The sequence below is a fragment of the Panthera onca genome, chromosome A1, assembly GCF_046562875.1.
Source record: "Panthera onca isolate mPanOnc1 chromosome A1, mPanOnc1 haplotype 2, whole genome shotgun sequence".
NCBI classification, from domain to species: domain Eukaryota; kingdom Metazoa; phylum Chordata; class Mammalia; order Carnivora; family Felidae; genus Panthera; species Panthera onca.
In genome coordinates, this window is record NC_138339.1 from 116,238,250 (window position 1) to 116,262,130 (window position 23,881).

The 23,881-nt window shown below is 38.9% G+C and overlaps 1 protein-coding gene across 8 annotated transcripts in view; it reads left to right on the forward strand.

Moving 5' to 3' along the window:
• Positions 1-10,016: 10,016 nt before the first annotated feature.
• The window catches only part of JAKMIP2 (janus kinase and microtubule interacting protein 2), a 179,320-nt gene continuing 165,455 nt past the window's right edge, over positions 10,017-23,881 (forward strand). For all 8 annotated transcript variants that reach the window (XM_060635793.3, XM_060635794.3, XM_060635795.3 and 5 more), the window contains exon 1: positions 10,017-10,321. Coding sequence is in view for 1 of the 8 variants with exons in the window: in XM_060635798.1 (XP_060491781.1) it covers positions 10,319-10,321 (3 nt within the window). In the remaining 7 variants the exon portion in view is untranslated. The remainder of the gene's footprint in view (positions 10,322-23,881) is intronic.

A 23,881-nucleotide genomic window follows, 5' to 3' on the forward strand; every position in this document is an offset into this window, starting at 1 on the left:
CAGGGGTGGGGCAGAGAGAGAGGGGGACACAGAATCTGAAGCAGGCTCCAGGCTCTGAGCTGTCAGCACAGAGCTTGACACGGGGCTTGAACTCATGAACTGTGAGATCATGACCTGAGCCAAAGTTGGATGCTCAACCGACTGAGCCACCCAGGCACCCCAAAAGTTCTTTTTTTATAGAGACAAACAGTGAAATGAATAGATGGTTTGGGCATGAGCAACTTCTATGAGTAATAGTATGTATTTTTCTACCCCTGTCCTAATGCACTATAATGTGGAGGCAAGGACACATAAAAAATCAGACAAATGATGGGCATGTACATGGTTGCTGCTCTGCATGTCTGTAGCTCAGTCTCAGTTTATCTGACTGCAAGGAAGATAGGAGGGATTGGAGATGAAACCTTAAAATGCCTACATGTTGTATAATCAAGATATCCTGAACTCTGAGTTGCCTGGGTGAATGAATAAGCCCTGACCTACTCACACTGAAAGGCATTCCCGCCAAATATACTGCCTAAGCCCTCCACATCTGCTCTTTCAATATTTCTCTGTAAGTCTCCGAGAGGATTATTATATGAGCTCAAGAATCAGTGCTGCAGCTCTGGTCTTTGTTTCTCACGACCAGGTCTTTCATCGGTGTCACTAAGCATACAGACTGTGCTGCTTCTGGATGCTTGTAACATGTGGTCCTCTGTGTTCCCCACCGCTCTCTGCACAAGTCCTCATCTCCACTGTGGTGCAGTGGTGGACCAGTTCACCCTCCCTGCCGATGCCCTCGATCCTTGTCAGGCAGACAGGCTTAGCAGTCCCTTTCAAAGAGAGGGGAATTCACTCACGCCTCTACCTTATGCCCTTTTTAGGGAAGGAGAAAGCTGTTTTCTCTCCATGTAAAGCTCTTTTAGTGAGGACAGAACAATTCTCCCTGCCTTCTTTTTAGAAGAGTTGGCAAAGCAAGACTGCTTGGGCCCCAGTGTGTGGAAGTGTTGAGTAGGATGGATCTTTCAGTTTCCACGCAGAACACGGAAGAGCTGACACCTCCCCCACCCCACACTGTCCCCCAGTGTGACTGCATCCAGACTGATGTAAGGCCCAGTGCCACGTTCCACCTGCAAACATTGCTTTCATCCATTCTCCTTTTTTTATCCTGTACTTTTAGTTACTTATCTCTCTGCCATAAATATAGTTGTAAAATGGGAGGAATATGTGAGAGATGAAGACATTGTATGAAATGAGAACCCCCAAATTTAACTTTGCCAGGAGGAAGCAGTGAGCAGACACAAGACATCTCGAAGATTTCCTTAAGAGGTTTTGTTGTCCTTGGCATGTTGGGATCCAGTCGATAGGTTAAAAAATAATCTGGCAAGACCAAGAAGGGTTAGGGGAAAGGGTATGAACTTCCATTTCTTTGACTTCAGTATCAGACCACTGTGCCCTGAACATCCTGTGTGAGGTCTCTCCCAGGAACAAGAGAAAAGATTAATATTCATTTCATCTGTTGATTCAGGTGGTACAAGGGCTGGCTAGTATGACCTACAAAAGATCCCCCAGAAGCATAGTTTATTCAGGGTCATAAAGATTAATCCTGTGCATAAATTTGTATCTCAAGGCTTGAAGTTCAAATAAGACTATGTAACCTCTCTTGTCCTCTCTTTTGTATTTCACCTATAAGTATCTAGCTTTTCCAATGCTCTTTGGGCCAGTTTTCACATCTTACAGGCCCTCTGATTAATTAGTTAATTAAAATAAAATCATTGATGTGTACATTCTGCATTTGCCTGAGGGTCCCAATTTTATCATATTGAAAGTTATACTTCAACAAGAGTTCAGCGTTTTAGATTTATTTGAGAGATGGTTTGGGGTTTTGTTAAGGACTGAGAAATTTATTATAAGGAGAAAAGGATGCTGAGAAAAGTGAAGGAATTCAGAATTAAGATAAAAGAGGCTTAAAAGAGTTAAAAGGAAGAAAGTTGCTTTGCTGAAATTGAGCTCCCCACTTCTGGGTATGACTTTGTCTTCCCTGCATCATCCCCACTCAGAATCAAACCCATTTTGTCCACAATGGGAGTCTCTGGCTCCTCAGCTTGAAAGGCCCCTTAGCTTGTACCCATGGCTGGAGGTAGGGGCACGTTAAGCAAGAGTGCCTCAGGAGGCATTGGACAGACACAGACATCTCGAAGATCTCCTCACAAGGTTTTTTTGTCCTTGGTGTGGGAGTGGGGGGAAGCCACAGAACTCAAATTCCTTCACTGTGCATTTTTCTAACATGGAAGTGTTAGCAAGCTCCAGGCTCCCAATTTCACACTTCAGATCAACTGTAGGAAACAAATCGAATAGTAATAAAATGTAAATACAGGATGTAAATATTTAAAGAAAGTTGGCTCATAAATATGAGACAGACCGTGCAGTCTGTAAGCTCCGCTTGTAAACAGCCCTTTTCTCCTTTCAGTCCCTCTGCACCTGGGATACCTATCAGAGGAAAATGAGCACTCAGTCGTTTGAGGTATCTAAAAAATTATTTGGGGCACTTGAGGTGGGGGGGGCATTTGTTTTTTTAAATTTAGAATCTGTAAGGAAATTGGGTCTGTAGGTTTTCATAAGAAAGGTTCATATGTGGGAGTGGGCATACTATAACAGAACAGCTAGAAGTCACTGAGACCTGTCTACATGCCAGGAGTGTACTAAGGTTAAACATAATTCATTTAGATGTCCATTTAGTAGGCAAAGGCAATTTCTACCCTGGCTTCATAGATGAGGACATTGAGGCCTAGAGAAGATATGGTTACAGGGTCTCACAGTTAGAGGGACTTGGGGTTGTAACCCAGGAAGAAGCCAAAGTAGTTGTGGGAGAGAATATGGTTTAGATATTTAGGAGGCTCAGAGCAGAGGAAGGCCATTTCTTTTCATTTCTTCTCTTTTCTTTTCTTTTCTTTTTTTATTTAGAAAGAGAGAGAGCATGCTCAAGTGGACGAGTGCGGGGGGTGGTGGAGAGAGAGAGACAGAGCGAGAGAGAGCGAGAGAGAGAGAGAGAGAGAGAGAGAGGGAGAGAATCTTAAGCGGGCTCCACGCTCAGTGAAGAGCCCGACATGGGGCTCAAACTCACAACCCTGGGATTGTGACCCCAGCGGAAATAAAGAGTCAGATGCTTTAGCTGGTTAAGCCACCAAGGAAGGCCATTTCTTGTTGGCAATCCACTTGTCCAGACTTGGGATTTTCTGAATCAAAATCATGGTATTCTTACAGGCCTCATTTACCTTTGTCAGCCAAGTTGCTTCCATCACTGTGAGCTCATTGGTGACTTGCCCATTGTGCCAGTCAGTTGTGAATGCCTAATTCTCCAGAGCACTAGGCCTGGGGAGGGAGGGAGGAAAGGCCCCTGAAAATGGGGCTCTTTGAAACCCCTTCACGTTTCCCCACACTTTGCCAGAGTCAGAGCCCTGAGGCCTTTCCTTCCTACAGAAGGTAAAAACTAAACCTTGCCAGTGTGACATTTGAAATGGAAGAGTTGGCTGTCTACTCAGCAGTGATTGTGGTACGTCTCTGTCCCTCAGCCCCAGATACTGTGCTGGGTATCAACATTAAGTAAAAAGTGAGTCCACCAGCAAGTCCTCAGTGTCACCTTAAAGTGTATTCTTTCAAAATAGTCCAATCTTCTCATATGCACTCCTACCATCCTCATGTAACCAATATCACCTGCAGCCTAGGTGTCTGTAGCACCCTAATGGCGTCCACTTTTGCCCACTATGAGGTCCTTCCCTACAATGCTTTAAACCAAATTTAAACTCTTCAATGGTCTTCATTACCTTTACTACACGGTGCTGTGTAATTTGGTTCCTGTCCACCTTCCCAACTTCTCTTGCTACTTTCTGCCATGCTCACCATTTCCAGCTATACTGACCTTCAGCAGTATTTCTTATTCCTGGCTTTCTTTCTCCTCGGAGCTCATCCTTCCATGTGAACCTCTCTTTTCTCAGCTCCCACATGACTGCCATAACCCATACCTCACTTCTCAGTTTAAATGCCGCCTCCATAGTGAGTCATTCCCACTTTCCCCACCCCCATTCCTATATTCCTCTCAGTGGTTCATTGCTTCATAGCACTTGTGAAAATTTGCTATTATTTTTGTGGTTTGTTTTCTCATTCTTTGGCTGCCCCACCCATTAGACTCTAAGCTCCATCATGACGTTCACTCTGGGATGCACAGTGCTTATTGTGTTATGTGGCTCATGTTCTCTACGCCTAGAGCTGTATGTAGTAAGATGTTTTGAGTTACTAAGCACTGTAAGAATTACAAAAATTATGGTGCCTCCAATAGACAACTAAAAGCAAAAACTGTACCAAAATTAAAATAGAACTTGCATATATTCTGAAATCAAACACACTGACTTGTAGACTTTCTGATTGCAAAATTCTGTAAAAGTTCACTGAAATGGAACTTTTCTCTTTTCTTTGGTGTCCCTCATTTGCTGATAACCTAAGCCCATGTGCTGTTGGCCATGGGGCAATATACAGCTGCCCAGGACCTGAAAGGGAAAAACTGTTTCACGTTTCAATATCAGAGCAAAGGTTTGTGTTACCATGTAAACCTTACTTAATAAATCTGTAATGGAGCAGTGGCCACTGTTAGCATGACACCTCTTTTTCTACTGTAAGAACAGTTAACCTTTTGGCCTCCCTTCATTCCTTCTCATCCCATGCAGCCTGTCGGCTCCTTAGCTATTGACAGACTCTAAATCCTCAAATAAATTTTAAAAAAAACACGGAGGAAAGAAGTTGTGTGCTTATGTGTGTGAGTGGTGATGGGGAATGAGGTGGATGCTTTCAGCAAACATCTGAGTGCGTGTAATGTGCACAGGTACTGGGCGGGAAGCCAGGACTGAGTAAAAAGTGAGTAACACGCATGTTCTTGCACATCTCAGCACCTGTGTACATTTCCTTCCCTTTGTCTGAAACCACCTGCCCCTACCCTACCCCATTATCCCTCCAGTGATACCTTCCTTGGGCTCCTAAACTAGATTATATCCTCTCTTTATGAGCTATCAGAGCTTCAGATGGTTCTCTATTGTAGCCCTCCCCATAATTTAATTATATTTGATTTTGTAGTTTCTCTTTCCTTTTAGACTATAAACTCCATGAAGAGACTGCTCATGTTGCCTTATTCACAGCTATATCCCTAGTTTTTGAACAGCACACAGGAACAGCTAGCAATAGATATTTGCTAGATTAATGTAGCAATACATTAATGAATGAACAGTATATCCCTGACTTCAGAGTGCTTAAAATCAAATAGGGAAGAAAGACAAAGAAACTACTTGCCAGCAGTAAAGACATGACAGGGAACCACAGGAACCTCACTTTTTTAAAATTTAATTTAATTTTTAAATTTACATCCAAGTTAGTTAGCATATAGTACAACAATGATTTCAGAAGTAGATTCCTTAATGTCTCTTACCCATTTAGCCCATCCCCACTCCCACAACCCCTCCAGTAACCCTCTGTTCCCCACATTTAAGAGTCTCTCATATTTTGTCCCCCTCCCTATTTGTATATTATTTTTGCTTCCCTTCCCTTGTGTTCATCTGTTCTGTGTCTTAAAGTCCTCATATGTTTGTCTTTCTCTGACTAATTTTGCCTAGCATAATACCCTCTAGCTCCATCCACGTAGTTGCAAATGGAAAGATTTGATTCTTTTTGATTGCCGAGTAATACTCCATTGCTGAGTAATACTCACCTCTTCTTTATCCATTCTTCCATCGATGGATATATGGGCTCTTTCCATACTTTGGCTATTGTTTATAGTGCTGCTATAAACATTGGGGTGCATATGCCCCTTTGAAACAGCATATCTGTATCCCTTGGATAAATGCCTTGTAGTGCGATTGCTGGGTCATAGGGTGGTTTTTTAAAAATTTTTTGAGGAACCTCCATACTATTTTCCAGAGTGGCTGCACCAAGGAACCTCACTTCTAATGCTAATCCTGGTATCATTGAAGACTCCCCAAAGGAGGTGATGGATACATTATGAAGGTTGAAGACTTAGAGGAAGGAAGACACTGCTAGTGGAACAGGCTGAGCAAAGGCCAATGTGTCCACCTGCTATGCAGGAAGGCATTCACAAGATGGTTGGCCTTAGGAGTATGGAGTTCACAGGAGGGTTCTTTTAATATATTTGCTTACTGGTAGTATTTTTTTTAAAGATTTTATTTTCTTTTAAGTAATCTCTACACCCATTGTGGGGCTGGAACTTATAACCTCGAGATCAAGAGTCACATGCTCTACCTACTGAGCCAGCCCATTACTGATAGTATTAATAAGGGATATGCAGTGAGGTCAGAATGTTATCCTTATTCTTAATGAACTCAGAAAGATCCTGACTGCTTATGTTTAATGTTCTCTGTAAATACGTAATATGTTAATAACCTCTTACAGAGTAGACAAAGAATAAACAGTCACTTCCTACTGTGCCTTTTCCCTTTTTTCCCCTTTTTGGGGGAAATGAAGACATTGGCCTATCTCTGAGATAAACATCTCCAGAATTCCTCATGGTCTGCTGAAAACCAGTGTGCAGCCATAACAAAGTTTTTAGAATAACTCTGAGTGATCTGAGTATTTTGGAAACATCTTGAAAAATATGCTATGCATAACCATAGTTACTTAAAATGATATTTATAATGATATGAGCTAAATATTATGTTATTTATTACATGCCAGATACTTACTAGCTTTTTGCAGTAATAACTTTGATCTTCAAAACAACACAAAGAAGTAGATACTGCTCTCATGTCCTACAATGAAGAAACTGAGGCACACAGAAATGAAGCATCTTGCCCAAGGTCACTCAGAAAACAAATGGTGAAACATGAATTCAATCCAAAAAGTCGGTCTTCAAAGCCTACACTTTGCAGCTTCCTCCCATTATGCTGTGGTTTCTCCTGAAAATTTAATGCCGCTTTTGGAGCCAAGACCCACACCCTATGCTTTTTTCAGATATCTCATAGAATCCAGAAGTCAAAATTGGAAAGGTCCCAGAAGAGGTAGACAGTCTGCTCACTGTTGGTACTCCTGGAGAAGACATTCTTAGAACAAAATCAGTATTTCTCAAAGAATGCCATGCATACTACTGGCGATGTGCTAGGTGACTTTGAATATGCATGAGCAAACGGTTCCATATTCATATCTATGTATATTTAAAATATGCATCGGATAGACATTATGCTAATATGCATTATGATAAGATATTTTGTGTAATTATCTTAGTTTTTAATTTTGAGAAATATCAAAAATATATAACTGGAGAAATAATGTTATAACAATAACTTCTATAGCCATGATTTAGTGCAGAAGTTGTTGATATTTTATTTATTTACTGGTTTATTTGTTCAACAAACATTTATTGAACACCTAATATAGGTCAGGGACTGTTCACAAATAAAAAGACAAGCAAATAAAAAATCCCTGCCCCGGGGCGCCTGGGTGGCGCAGTCGGTTAAGCGTCCGACTTCAGCCAGGTCACGATCTCGCGATCTGTGAGTTTGAGCCCCGCGTCGGGCTCTGGGCTGATGGCTCGCAGCCTGGAGCCTGTTTCCGATTCTGTGTCTCCCTCTCTCTCTGCCCCTCCCCCGTTCATGCTCTGTCTCTCTCTGTCCCAAAAATAAATAAAAAACGTTGAAAAAAAAAAATTAAAAAAAAAAAAAAAATCCCTGCCCCGTTATAGCTTCCATTCTAGTGGGGAGAAACAGATACCAAAAAATGTAGAAGGACAAATAAATAATATAGTATGTTAGAAGATGACAAATACCATGGAAAAACAGAGTATCCTAAGAAAGGAGATGGCAGTGGAGAGAAGGAGTGAAATTTTAAACATTTAAAATGATTACAAATAAAGTTGAAGTCTCTGTGTTAGCCTCCCAAAATATATTTTTTTGATTCAGGTTCCTTTCTCTGAGGACACTCTCTTTACCATGCTTATTTTTATTTATATTCTCCTGAAGCCAGAGACAAATTTCATTTTAAAATAAGTAACAAATAATTAAAGTAGATAAAAATAAATGGTAAACAATTAAATATTTAAAAAAAACTATTATTAAATAATGATAACAATGCTGCATGGATGTGGCAAAAAGTGCAAGATCATTTGAATGATTAAATTATTCACACAGGGAGCACCAAACACTTTCTTCTTCCCCCATTGATTCTGCCTGTGTTGATGGGAGGAGGGAGAAAAATTGGACTCACTCTCCCCAATCAAGTCAGCTTTTGGCGTGAAAGATGAAATGCTTCCTCACAAGGCCAGAGGGGAGGGTTCTGTCACCCATCACGCCTGAGATTCTACAACCCTTATTTCCTGCTTACTTACATGAGTACCTCTGTGGAGACAGCAGAAGGTGAAATACAGAGAAGAATACAAAAAGAAGCAAGACCATTACAACTCATTCCATTCTGTTACGCGACTACATTTACATGACGCTGATGTAGAATTATGTGCAGACTGCGTGATTGTTCAGGGGCTAGTGGGCGAGGCAGGGGCCACGAGGTACACAGAGCAGGATGCAGGCTTCTCCTTGCAGAGAACCAAGAGGCGATGCCAAGTGCTAAGGATGAGTGCACCCCTTTCCTTGACCAGTGAACTATCTTCAAGTCAGTTTTGCTAGGGTGTACCTGGGTGGCTCTGTGGGTTGAGCATCTAACTTTGGCTCAGGTCATGATCTCACTGAGTAGGGCTCTGTGCCGACAGTGCAGAGCCTGCTTGGGATTCTGTCTCTCCCTCTCTCTCCCTGACTCATGCTTTGTCTCTCTCAAAATAAATAAACTTAAAAAAAAAGACTTAGAATATCCTCAGGTGTCACATTTTACGGAACCTTTAATCTCTCAGGATCTCTCTGTCTTTGCTATCATCATCACCATCACATTTATCATGTATTGTTTTCTTTCAATTTTTTGCCTTCTCTGAACTTGCCATGCTATTCCTTGATCCCTTGGATTAAGAGGCAGCTATGATGTACTACTACTAACTACTACTACTAGTAAGCATTTGTTTGTATGTTTACTACATGCCAAGTGCTTTTAATGCATTATTTCATTAATCTTTGCCATGACTGCATGAGATAGATACTAGCATCATCTGTAATTTATAGTTAGAAACAGAACTCACCAAGAACTCGGAACACTGCTGATTTCACTTCCTTTTTCTACCTACCACCCTGACTACCAGCTGGCTTGGGAACTCCAAAAGGGCATCTATGAAAGTGGCATCCGTGAAAATGGCATAAAATTTCCTGCAGGAAATTTAACACTCCAGGAGTTTGACATTATAAAGGCCTGGAACTATCCACCAACTGGTTGGTGTTACTGAGAACCACGATTACTCAAGAAATTTCTGTTCCCTCTGTTTAACTTTCTTTTCCACAGGGGAGTGCCAAATACCTCCAAATCCTATTCAGAGAGAGAACTGGAAAAACAGTGAGACCAAGTGACTCACTTGAGAAGAACAAGCAGAGAGTAGTGCTAAGGAATCAGACTCTTATTTTATTGCAAAGTCCAGCCACTTACTTTGCTTTTTAACAACCTTGAGTGACATTGGGTAAAAGATACTATCAAGGACAAACATATTTGGAGTAATTATAATCTCTGATTACACGATATGATTTTCTTCATTTGTTACGTTTTTCTGATGGCAAATTTTAATACATTCTGTTGGAAAACCTTAGAAAGTGCAAAAAATAGCTAAGCTATTTTGTATGTTACAGCCTTGATTTCGATTACATTCAAATTATTCTCCTCTTTTGCCTGTGCACCCTTGCCCCATTTTTAAAGACCCAGAGTCCAGGGTAGGAGAGACCCAGAGCATCCCAGAGGGCAGCAGCACAAATTCACTCCCCTCCAGCCCTGCAGCTCATTTCACCCATCTCCCCTCCCCCTTAGTCTGGTGGCTCACCATTGGTCGTTGCCATGACAACCAGCAGCTGCCAGGACAGGCAGCCTCTACCGCAGCAGGGGTGGGGCCTTGGGGGAGGGGGCAGGAGAGGAGGAGCCAGAGGAGGTGTCTGCTGCAAGTTCCTGGCTGCTTCTGAGCTCACCCCATCCTCCGAGAGGGAGGAGGCCAAGTGGTGATGCCGCTGCTCCTGTCGCCTCGACTGCTGATGCTCTAGTGAGGCTGGAAGGGTGGTTCCTCTTCGCCCCGTCGCCAACCAGAGAGCGAGGGAAAAAAATCCCACCGGCAGCTGCTGATGTTGGGTTCGGAGGCTGCATCCGACTCGGTCACAAGGAAAATGGATTCAGTTTGCATCTCTCCCTCCTTTCAACAGCTTCTCCGGGTCTCAGCATGGTAAGCAGGAGACTGTGGGGCTATCTTCTTGGTGTAGCTGCCTGTTAAAGGACCTGTGTGTACATTTGCGGCCAGCACTTGAACAATGACTCCCTCAGAGTAGGAGAGGAAGATGTGGAGACAGAGATGGGGATGGAGGGAGAGGAAGGTTGCCAGGAAGAGAGAAGTAAGAAAGCATCCGCTGTGTATTTAAAAAAAAAAAAAAGAAAAAAAAAAAAAGGTCTGATTTTATCTTGAACCGGCTCAGAATGCAGACTGATCCACTTGGTCCCTTTCCTTCCAAGCTTAGGAACAGAATCAGGGGTGGAAAAAGACCTAACAAGAAATGGGTGTTATTGAAAGGACTCATTTAATTTGCAGCTCTCACATACAGGGTTGGGCCTTCCTCAAAAACCCATTTGGTGCCTCCTGAGCTTCCCGGCCTAATTATAAGGTGATTTTGCTTATTTCCTTCATCGCTAAGAAAAGGTGGCCCTGGAATTTATCATTCCATTTCATATTCTAATGCACTCTTGTTGAGAAGCGATTTGCCGGATAGAGTTTGATTTTTAGTAGATAGATGTGATTGTGAACATACAAATGTGTATCCTATGGATATACATATCTTATATACACATGTTTCTAGTGCATTTAGGAAACATTTATATGCATACTGTGCTTTCCAATCATATTTATGGGTTATAAATGTCCTTGCATGCTTGGAAGTAATTGCACATTTTTGAAACTATGCTTCTGGTTTGTATTATTATTCATTGGCTTCATTTGGATTAATGTGAGATTTATTCTTGTTATTGTCCCTTAGTTTCATTGTGACCAATTAGGACAGATGCCTATCATTTAATTCTGTATCTTAGCACTAGATGCGAATTCACAGCCTGCCTCTTTTCTTTATTTTTAATTGGGTTTGTGGGAGGTGACTTGAGAGCCCTGAATTTACAATGATGGGAAAGGGAGGTGGCTTGTGGTATTATTTTGTGTCCAGCATCTTGCCAAGTGAATATTGAAACAAATCAGTTTTCTCAAAATTCCACTCCACCCCCTTCATGTTTGTGCCTTGTGTCCCAGGGAAGCACAGACAAGCTGGAAGGTGAAATGCATTCATTTTATTTGATAAGGCTGCTTGCTATTTGGTCTTCATTCCTTCAGTATCCAGGCACCATTTTACAGTTCTCTCAAATGTTGTATTATGGGTCTATTTATTTAGGTGGTTAAGTAGGAAAGTGGGATTGTTTTGAAAATATAGGTGTTCCCAAGTACCTTAGCCATTTCCAAATTAGCCTGCTTATACAATGAAATGAAACAAGAGAGTGGGCAAAGCTTAGCATGAGAATGTGTGGCTTGTAGCCCGAAATGGGGGGCTGTTGTAGTTTACAAATGCTTACTGGGATCTGTTTGACCTTTATTATGTCAAGGCTTTAAGGCAGCTCAGAAGACTGGAGATGCCTGAAATGAGTAGGGTACAGGGCTCCATTCCTACCCGGGATAATGGATCTCATTGAATTAAAGCCAGAAAAATCCTTGCAGGTAAAAGTGTATTACATTCATCATATGGACTAGTTTTATCCATCCATTTCTTCTCAAACAATATCATTGTCAGTGCAAACATTTTTTTGTAATGTAAAGTAACATTATTTTTTGTCTTAATCTTGCATTTTATTTTACACACTGCCCCCTCAGTTAAAATTTTTACATGTGTTTGAATCAAGTTTATAGTTTAATTTCAGAGAATAAATATTCTAGTTGGTTTATATATAGGAAGATTTAGTGGAAGAATGGATTTAATACGCTCACAGCATGTCATATATTATGTAGATTCACAACTCTGTAAAGTCATGCTATCGTGTGCCTAATTATAACAGCTAAATAAAGTAGAGCAAGGAAAGAGGTACTGGTCCTGCATGTCATATCAAATACTTATAACACACTGCATCCTACATCTTTTAATAACTTTCGACTTCCAAAAATTACAATTTCAGATATATCGACAGTAAGCTTAAGAAATTAAGACATGTTTTGGTTGACCCTGTTTCATGCAATGAAAACAGCTATCTTGGGGCTTTGTTTTATTTCCTTTGTGTTGAGTTTTCATTGGGTTGTGGTTTTATAGGAGAAGTTGGTATAGTTAGGGCAGAGGCCAATCACTGTAGGCCGTGGACACAGAACAGACTATCAGTAGTAGCACATTTCACCTGTGTGGTAAGACCCTGATGGGAATCCTAGACCTAGTTTTTGATCCCACAGCTTGAGACAATTATATGGCCTTTGCTGAAGGGCCACACAAAAATGAAGTGTGTTTAAAGGACTACAAGTGGAATTCTCTAACAAAAGATAAGGAAACTAGAATTATTTCATTTGGAGAAGGGAAAATTGAGAGAAGACAATCATTTGCTTCACAAGAGCTGGAGTTTATTTGGAGCCTAAAATTTAGTCAGTGGGCTTCATCAGGAAGAATGAAGATTAGAAATATAGAATGTAGAGGCACACCTGGGTGGCTCAGTTCGTTAAGCGTCCACCTCTTGGTTTTGGCTCAGGTCATGATCTCGAGGTTCATGAGTTCAAACCCCACATCGGGGATCCTCTCTCTCCTTCTCTCTGCTCCTCCCCTGCATGTTCTCTCTCTCTCAAAATAAATCAATAAACTTAAAAATATATATATAGACAATGTAGAACTTCCTGATAGCAAAGTTGAGTTGTCAACTGGGCAACCAGATTACACCGTGCATTCTTTCTTTCATCAAAACCTCCAAAAGTTTGACCTAGACATGCACTTATTTCAGATAGTGTAGACTAGATTCTTTGTCAAGAACTTCTCTGGCTTTTTCTAGAGTAAACTGTCTATTTTAAAGTGTGCCTTAGTTGTTTAATATCTGGTACTTTGAGATCTATAACATTAAGACTCCATTTTGCAGTGGGCTTCTAAATTACAGAATCTGTATTTTTTTTTTTTTTTTTTTTTTTTTTAAATTTTTTTATTTTTGGGACAGAGAGAGACAGAGCATGAACGGGGGAGGGGCAGAGAGAGAGGGAGACACAGAATCGGAAACAGGCTCCAGGCTCCGAGCCATCAGCCCAGAGCCTGACGCGGGGCTCGAACTCACGGACCGCGAGATCGTGACCTGGCTGAAGTCGGACGCTTAACCGACTGCGCCACCCAGGCGCCCCAGAATCTGTATATTTTTAAATCGATTGACCATCTGCTTGGAAAATTTTATATGTCATCTTGTCAGGATGCATGGAACTAAATATTGGCCTCTTCATAAGAGTCTTTTCTCAGCAACTTTGTGTAGTCTGATATCTAACAGTCATATTAAAATTATTCCCTGTTGTATGGCTAATTTTGAAAACTAAAATGCGGTTGAGTGGGTCTAGATACAAAATAATTCAAAAGCCATCAAATTGATTTCAGAACAAAGTATTTGAAAAATACATGCAAGTTATTGTGTAAATGTGCTGTTTAACAACATACAAATTTTGTTAATTACCCTTTTCTCAAACACTGTCTTGTAAATGCCAATCATGTTGGAATGTTAAATATTTTGACTAGAAATTTGTTTTAGTTGGAGCATAGCATACATTATCTAATTCCTCACTTTATAATAGGATGTTCCCTATTCCTTCAAGTGACCTCAGAACATATTTCAATTTTATATACATGCTTCTAGACTCCAAAAGGATGACTTAGTAAATGTCTGAAAAGTCAAAACCATTTTCTACATTTCTCATAGATTCGTAAAAAGATTAATGATTTGTTTTCCATGATTACAACCTAAAAGAAAACCAAATTTATCTTGGAAGTTTCAACGTAAATAACTCAAGAATCTGTTGTTCTGCCTGAAATAAATAAACCAGATTTATACCTGAGTGTTAATGTGAGAGGTCAGTTACAAAATTCCTCCTGTTTGTATATCCCAACTATTATTCTACCAAGTAAAAACTGTGTTTTTACAAAAGAGGAATTAATCATATAGTCAAACTATTTGTAGAGCTCTTATATGACTGGACAAATTTGCATATCCTAGCAATGTAGAATATCCTACATATTCTGTAGGATATACAGATATATACATAAGATATATAGATGTGGAAAGAATATAGTTGTAATAAGTACCACCATTACACCTTACATTAATATCATCTTTTGTAGTTCACAAAGTCTTTTTACATTCTTTATTTTTCATCTAATATTCCCCCACATTCTATCTTGCTGGTAAAACTGTGTCATTATAACTATTTTAGATGGTTTTTTTTAAGTTTATGTATTTATTTTGTGTGTGTGCGAGAGAGAGAGAGAGAGAGAGAAAGAGAGAGAGACTGCGCATGAGTAGGGGAGGGGGAGAGAGAGAATCCCAAGCAGGCTTCACACTCCACACTAAGCCCCACACTGGGCTCTATCTGAAAATCTGAAGATCATGACCTGAGCCAAACCTACTTACTGAGCCACCCAGGTGCTCCATCATTATAGCTATTTTAAATAAGTGGAAACAGGCTCAGAGAAGTTAGACTTGTCCAAGTTTGGGTTTGGTAAATGGTCTAACTGGACCTGGATATCAAATCCCATGAGCCCACATCTGCCATGTTAGAACATTTAACATATTATCTTGCTAATTAGAAGTTTAAAATATCAAATATAGTAAATCTGCATTAAATGTGGCTATTTGTATTTGAATTTTTATTTGAATATGTCAGGTGCCATGATTTGCTCTTTGATCACATTGAATTGCCAAATAGACTCAGTGTATGCTTAGGGTATCAGCCTCCCCCTCAAAAAATGGTGCATGCAAAAATTATTTTGGAGAAAAGCTGGATTCTTGATATTTTAGAAAAGCATAGTTGGATTTGTTTGGGGAAAAATCAGAACTTTGTTGGATTGATGTGCCCTTATTTTATGGCTATTGTTTTTATTTTTAGTGACATCCGGCTTGGGAAGTAACATAATTTATTTCTGTGCTTAGGACCAAATTAAGATTTCTATAGACCTCGGACCTTGAAAACACTTAGCCATACCTCCCACCTATACTTCCTAAGCATCGTTCCATGTACATGTTCTTATAATTAAAAATGATATTAAATCATAAAAATGTGTACATCAGTTCAACAGCTTTCTGATATTTTCCCTGGGCAAATACTTTTACACTTTTGTGAAATACCAAAAATTTAGTACTTTTCTCCAAAAGTATTCTAATTTTTTGGTGTCTTCCTTTCTTTGCCAATGCCCTAGGCACATACTTTGTGTCTGACTATTTGGTACTTCAGCAGTGGCCAAAGAGCAAATTAAGCCATTTGAACTATCATTCCACATTTGGGAATGTCCTTTATAATTAATTAGCTTGTAGTACAAGTGAGATCTGTCACACTAGACATTCTAATTTAAATAAATATTCACCAATATAATTAAATTTTATCTTTTAAAGGGTTTTTTTCACATTTAAAAAATATATCCTCATTGCAAGGAACAAAAAAAGGTAATATATAAATGTATAAAAGGAAAATCACCCATAAGCCTGTCATCAAGAAATGATTACTGTTAGCATTTTGAAATATTTCCTTCAAGATTTTTTTAAACATGCGACTATAAACACACTCAGACATACAATTTCATTAATGGGACCATACTCTAGGCATTGTTTTGTAGTTCTTACGAGGTAACCATCTTTTCATGTCAACAAAATATGTCTCTACTAAATTTCCAGTCTCTGTGTGCTTTTTTTCCCCTGATGATTCAAGCTGTTTTTTCCCCACTCAAGGGTCTGTATGCTTTGTTTCAAATACTTGTCATGAAACAGGTAGATCTTGCTTGATTTACAGCAGCTGTGAGTCAAGCATTATTTTTTTTTTTTTTTTTTTTCAGGAAATCTGAGCTCTGTTACCCTGGCTGCCATTGCACCTCACAATGGGTATTAAATTAACCTCGGTTTTCTCTTGTCTGCTCATAATGAGTGAGTTTTAAGCCCAAGTCAATGAAATCTTTGAATCACTAAAAACATCATCATGTACATGCATAAGCAGACAAGCCAACACAAAAAATAAATTTCTTTCAGGTTTTTGTCATTTTTTCCTCAGTATGGTAGTGGCATCTTGCAGTCTTAACCTCTTTGTCCAACTCAAATGCTCTATGAAAGCAGACTTAACATATATTAGTTGTCACATGACTTCTCAGACTAAACTGAGATATATTTTTGGCATCTATTTCTTAAACCTGTGTATGGTTTTTATTTTTTTTTAATTTTTTTAAAGTTTTATTTATTTATTTTGAGAGAGGCAGAGATAGCATGAGTGGCGGAGGGGGGGAGGGGGGGGGAGAGGGAGAGGGAGAGAGAGAATCCCAAGCAGGCTCCACACTGTTAGCACAGAGCTTGACGTGGGGCTCAAACTCATGAAACTGTGAGATCATGACCTGAGCCAAAACTGAGAGTTGGTTGCTTAACCTACTGAGCCACCCAGGTGCCCCTGTACTATGGTTTTTAAATGAAAGCTGAGTCATCTGGCTCTTTAAAATATGAATGGTTGGAATCTCCTTATACTTGAAGTTTGAGCTTTAAATATAACTCCTTGGAGAGATTTTCTTAAGTATATTTCTGTTCTCTGTACCCTGTGGTTTTCCTTCATAGCATTTATCAAAGTTGTAATTACAGAGCTATTTATTTGCTTACTTGATTTTCCATACCCTTCAGTAGATTTGAAGTTCTCTGAGGGCAGAAAATGAAACTGTTGGGGCACCTGGGTAGCTTAGTTGTTTAAGCATCCAGCTCAGATCATGGTCTCCCAGTTCATGAGTTCAAGCCTCACATCAGGCTCTCTGCTGTCAGCATGGAACTGGCTTCAAATCCTCTGTCCCTCTCACTTTCTGCCCCTCTCCCACTTGCGTGTGCACATACATGCACGCTCTCTCAAAAATAAATAAACATTAAAAAAAAGATTGTGGAATAACTGTGATTATCATTCTTTTATTTTGGTGCAAAAACAAAGTGGATTGTATTCTTATTTGTGATATTCTCAGGATTTTAAGGTTTCGATAAAGGAAAACCAAATTATTAAAGGCAATAAATCACAATGCTTTAAAAATCTGTAATTAAGAGTTGTTCACTACATGCTATGACATCAAAAAGAAAAGCCGTGAACATTTCTGTGGCTCCTTTTATTTCCTTTCAAAACTGAATTGCAAGTCAGAAATAATGACACCAGTAGGCAAATACCTTTGGATTCATTGTAATTTATTAAAATAAATTAATAATTTAATTATTATTAGCATCAAACTACATGATCCACACTCAGCTATTTTGCTATTCTGGAAATCCACTCTACTAAATTCGCTAATCATAAACAAATCATCCCTTCATATCTGTATCCAGAAATTAAGACTAAACAGAAATGGAAGTAATATCCTTACTGAAAAGATAAATTAAGGTGGCATCTTGCCTTCATGGAAATTCTGGAACTTAAGGATGAGGTAGAAGTCTTTGTTCCCTTTCTTTGCTTGACATCTAAATCAAGATCATTTACTGCAGTGCTTGAAATTCCGGAGCCTACTGCAGCAAAAATATACTTAGAAAACCAAGAGTCTGACTAAGTTTAGTTGACAATCTCTGTCAGAAAACAAGTCCCTGGTATTATTTTCAAGGAGGAAATTTGCTGAAATCACTGGGACTCTAAAAAAACTTTGCGAGCATGTGCCAAAGAAAAAGGGTAATATTTTCCTCATGACTTGTGTTCCACACTGGAAATATTCCCCTGGAAAATGCTACCAGTATAACTACAATGAAAATGTAAACCAAGCAAATGTTTCTTTCCCGCATTCCTTATCTGGTTCTTTCCTGTGCAGCATTTCATGGAGAGAGGTTACCTTCCAAAAATAAACTGAGCTCGTACTCTGTAATCATTACTGATCCACTTTATGTCTCCCATAAACTACTCATAAGTCAGATATACCTACTTTGAACATATTTTCCAGAACAAAAGCCTTTTTTTTTTTTTAAATGAGAACATACTGAGGAAAACAACTAGAAAAAAATACTTTAAATGAGTACCATTCTTAAAAATCCGCAATATGGTGGGGTGCGTGGGTGTCTCAGTTGGTTGAGTGTCTGACTTCAGCTCACGTATGATCTTACATCTTACATCTGATTACATCAGATCAACTTACTGATGAGTTCAAGCCCCACATCAGGCTCTGTGCTGACAGCTCATAGCCTGGAGCCTGCTTTGGATTCTGTGTCTCCTTCTCTCTTTTCCCATCGCCTGCTCATGCTCTGTCTCTCTCTCTGTCTCTCAAAAATAAATAAACATTAAAAAATTTTTTAAAATCCATGACATGGTGTCATTCTACCAAAAAACCCATTAGACAACTGACAATTTTTTATACAACAATCACCAACCTGGAGGTGGTACAAAAATGAACACCCTGAATTCTCATGAGAATTCTCAAAATTCTGTTTATCGGCATTGACAAGACAGAGAGAAGGAGTTAGGTGTTTTGCAGATACTCTAGATCCCAAATGTGCTTTCTTATGAATTTCCTAGATAATTAAGATTATGAAGATGGGTACTCTGGAATTATTGGGGTTTCTCCATCATCTGCTCTGCTCCAGTTACCTAGATCCAGGGGAAAGAATTGCTCTTACCTCACTGGTTCATTCTTTGTCTCTCTTATCTCTTGACGAGGAATTTAAGTGTATTGAACCATGAGATAAATTTTATATTTTAGAAAATAGATGATTTTGATTTATTAAGGAAAACATTTGAATTATGATTTACTTTTATTTTTAAAACACTTCATTGAATAAAAGCATCTACAAAGTTTAGAATTTATAGTGTTTTAAAAAAAATTTTTAATTTATTATTTATTTTTGAGAAAGAGAGAGGGTGAGCAGGGGAGGGGCAGAGAGAGAGAGAATCTCAGGCAGGCTCTACACTGTCAGTTCAGAGCCGGACACGGGGCTTGAACTCATGAAACTGTGAGATCATGATCTGAGCCAAAATCAAGAGTCAGATGCTTAACCAACTGAGCCACCCGGGCAATTCTCACATTTACAGTGTTTTGAGCCAGATGCTTAAAACATCGGCCATCATTAAAAATAAACCCTAGCTTTTAAAAAATGAAGTAACAAGGAACCTCTTACCCTAGTTACTTTTTCATAGAAGGAACATTTTTTCCATCTTGTTCTCTTAGGTAGGTTATCCACATTTGGGAATCCACAGGGTGCAGTGCTATGCTCTGAAACAAGAAAAAGGAAAATAGCCTGCTATAAAGGAAATTGATTTCTTCACCACTGTGTGACTGTTAGGCTTTTATCCCCCATAGATTTGAATGAACCCAATCTCTAAATGTATGCTTAAAGATGCCTGATTCATACTAATGCTCTTGTCTGAACAGGTTTGACTACACATACTGTCCCATCTCATTTAATACGTGATTTTATATATTTTTTCTTTTCATGTTGTTTTTACTTTTTGAAATCAAACCTAAATGGTTCAGCCTGGGCCCCTGGAAGGTAGTAAAGAGATAAGATTAATATTTCTAGTCAGTCACTGGTCATCTCTTACTGAACTTTCAATAACATTTGTATAGTTGGAAAACATTAACTGTCTAAATTTGTTTTGTATAATCGTCTTGCTTTGAAACATCGATCTTTGGCTGTATTGTTAGCTGTAATCTAAGCAGAATTGATCCATTCTTAGTTCATATGGTATCATCACTTACTACATTCTTGATGTCCTTAAATGCTGTTTGACTAACAAAAGGATCTTTATGACAGAGAGTAGCTGACGAAATAGTGGAAAAGCATTTTGTTTAGGAGGTTGTCATTTTGCAAAGAAGCACTCTCCCTTGAGTCAATCTGCAAAATTTTCAGACTTGATGCTGACTTGTCTCTATTCTTTACAAGAATTAGGGACATCCATCATTTACAATTTTATTTATAATTCAAGTAAAACAATTTATTCCAACAATGGATGGGATAATCCTGACCCTCTTAATAACAAGGATATCTGACATGCTCTGAGTATAACAAGTATGAAAAGAAGAAAATAGAACAACTTATTTTCTCTAAGTCATCCGCAAAAAGAAAAGCAGCAATATTCTTTGAGTACCTATTCTGTATCTACTAGACTGTTTTCATCCATGTCCGTTTTTGCAATCCTCACAACAGAGACATTGTTCTTCCCACTTTGCAAGAGGAAAATGGAGCTTGGCGAGGTTAAATTTCTTAACCAAAGCCATTCGGTTAGTGAGTTTAGAGCTGAGATTGAAGCAAGATTTATCCAATTTTTTAGCACAGTAGTTCAAATCTGGAGCCTTGTGGACTAGACCCAGCTCAGGGAAGTGTTTGTAAACGTGTGTTAAGCGTTTGTAAACAACTGTCTATGCCTCCAGCACAGAGGTTTTTAAAACACACTTTTATCCCCAAATTTTATAATTTTAACATTAAAATTTTTTTTTAATGTTTATTTATTTTTGAGAGTGAAAGAGAGAGCACAAGTGGGGGAGGGACATAGAGAGAGGAAGACAGAGACTCTGAAGCAGGCTCCAGGCTCTGAGCAGTCAGCACAGAGCCTGACGTGGGGCTTGAAACTCATGGACTGTGAGATCATGACCTGAGCCAAAGTTGGACACTTAACTGAATGAGCCACCCAGGCACCCCTATAATTTTGCATTTTATAACACACCTGAGTATCTGCTTCTTCTTAGCAAATGAGAAAATCTGGCCTCACTAGGCCCACATCCCCTCATGGCAAACATATGTGAGTTTGCTAATGGGCACTCTTCTGGGTGGGTACCGTGCTCTGCAGTGTGTGTGCTGCATTGACCGCCCCCCTTCTGTCCCCTCAACTCATTTGCTTTAACTCTTTTGCACTTGAGACAGTTGGGGTCTTAACTCCCGTTTGGCCCATTTTCATTTCATTACTCCATGTTATTTCCCAGTAAAACATGGATTTTGTTCTTCAGGGAAATATCCAGATTTCATTAATATAAAAGCTGAAATTGAAGATAAAGAATGGGGGCGCCTGGGTGGCGCAGTCGGTTAAGCGTCCGACTTCAGCCAGGTCACGATCTCGCGGTCCGTGAGTTCGAGCCCCGCGTCAGGCTCTGGGCTGATGGCTCGGAGCCTGGAGCCTGTTTCCGATTCTGTGTCTCCCTCTCTCTCTGCCCCTCCCCCCTTCATGCTCTGTCTCTCTCTGTCCCAAAAATAAATAAAAAACGTTGAAAAAAAAAAAAAAAAAAAAAAAAAAGAAGATAAAGAATGACCCAGCAGATAAGAATTTGATAAAAATGAACTGTCTGCATGAACTTTAAGCTGTTGATCTGTTTTTGGGGCAATCACAATGACACAATGATAATTTGCAACTTCAAGTGTTTCTTTTTATGCCCCATCAATTATTTATCTTTTTTATAATTAGTAAGCTAAGACATTTTTTCACAATTGATTTGTATTTAATACTTTAATAACTTAATACAAGTTATAAAGAACTTTTGATAAAGTCTCACATATGGTATGTTATATTGTATTATTTTACATTATGTTGTGTTGTTTATAATCATCCTCAGAGTAAAGTTCAGTGTCTACCTGTGTTTAGTTAGCATCACCTAACTACTAATTGAAAAGTACAGAACTTAAATCTAGATTTCTTTACTTAAACATTGTTTTTCTATAAGATCCTGCCCCAAACAATCAAACAATCCATCAGCGATGTGGATTAGGGCCAAAAACTTATGACATGATCTGAACTGGCCTCTAAGCCTTAAGTCAGGTGCTAAGGTAAGTTAAGTCCTTTGGTTCTTCCTCCCAGCTCCTTCTTTTCACGTATAATCTAGGTGTGTATGTCTGTATATGGGAACAACTAGATAAACCAAGAGCTTTGATCCCTGTCCAAAAGGAACCTCTGTTTTCACAAGGAAAAAAGGCCAAATTTAATAGAATGGTAGCACATGTAACACTTACATGGAACGTATAGCCAGCACCATGGTCACCAGCCCAAGTCTCTGTCTTTGTGAGGTGACCTCCATGGCTTCTAGCTAATAAACCTAGCCTACTTTTTTTAAGCCTAAACTATTGATGCATATGCTGATGAGGATGGTTTTGAATCAGTATTGAATCCTATCTTTCCCCTCCTGAGGTGTATCTTTCATTTGATGAGCCAAATGTAATAATGCTTCCATTAATAAATAGAGATTATTGAGGTATATCAATCTACTCTTTAGACTAAATTTAGGTTTAAAAATGTCTAAAAAAATGCAGTCAAAACATATTCGACATTCATGTCAGTTGTTGCTGTTGGGTTTTGTTTTACTACTTTGTCTAGATGCCAAGCATTGCACTAAGGTCATTGCATACCTTGTACCAACACACTTTGAAGAAGGTAGTAGTATTCTTATTTTATGCATGATGAAACTAGGGTTTATGGAGGTAAAGCAACGTAATACTTTCTCCAGATTATCTGTGAGCGATGGAAGCAAACTCTGAAATCAAGTGCGCTGGACTCCCAAGTCGTTCTTAACTAATATGCTAATTACTTCCCTTTTGTAATGAAAATTTGTTTGTGCTCCTGAAAATTAAAGTAAATGAAGAGAAAGGCAGATACGTTTTTAATGTTATTATTATTGTTCAACATTAATCAAGACCCACTTCTTGCTAAAGAAAGGATAGCGGCAATGTGTGAAAATGTACATTCAAGAGCAAGGCCCATATAACCAGTTTCCTCAGAGAAGAAAGAAAACAAGGAAGGGTCTGAATGAATCCCAGTTCTATTATAAACCTTTTGGAGAGTCTGTGTTTAAGTAACTACTTGATCATGCATGAGTTATGTGTATTTATACAATATAATCAGGGATTCTCTTTTTAAAGCAAAGTTTTAAATAGGCATTTAATATATTTTAATAACAGAAAACTACCTAGGTTTTCTTCCTACTTTTTTCAAGTAATAAAGAAGCAGGAAAACATCTTATGCTGTGTTTTCCACAGTTCTGTAAACTATGAACATTTTCTTTTTCTCTAAAGAGATTCAGAGAGCAGTTTTACAGAAATGTCATCTCTGGAAAAAAATCCCCAAGTGCAAAACAGACTGAGCAGCACAAATCCTAGCACTTAATGTTGTGAACAATACAGTTTCTGTGCTCTTATAGTTTCCGTGGAACCAAATTCATGCAACTTAAGACTTTTTTCATTTCAATTTTTGCTTATAGTGAATAGCAGGAGTTTTGACAAGGATATCTTTGGGTGAGAAAACACTGAAACTTGATTTATCTATCTCTGTATAGATCAGAGATATATGATAAAATAATTGTGACCTGTCACACCTGTGGAATACAGTGAGACCCTTCAAAAAAGGTTTATGTTGTAGAAAAAGGTTTAGTAACACAGGACAATATGTAAGGTATGTCTTTTAAGTTAAAAGCTCAAAAATCAAAAGATGGAATTTAATCTCAACTTTGTGAAAAGAGAAAAAATTACACAAACATATACATGTTTTTAAAAAGACCAAAATAGCATAACTCAAAATATTAACAAGAGCTAATTCTGGGTGGTGACTTTGTGAAAAATTTCTTCATTGAGTTTTTGGTTTTTT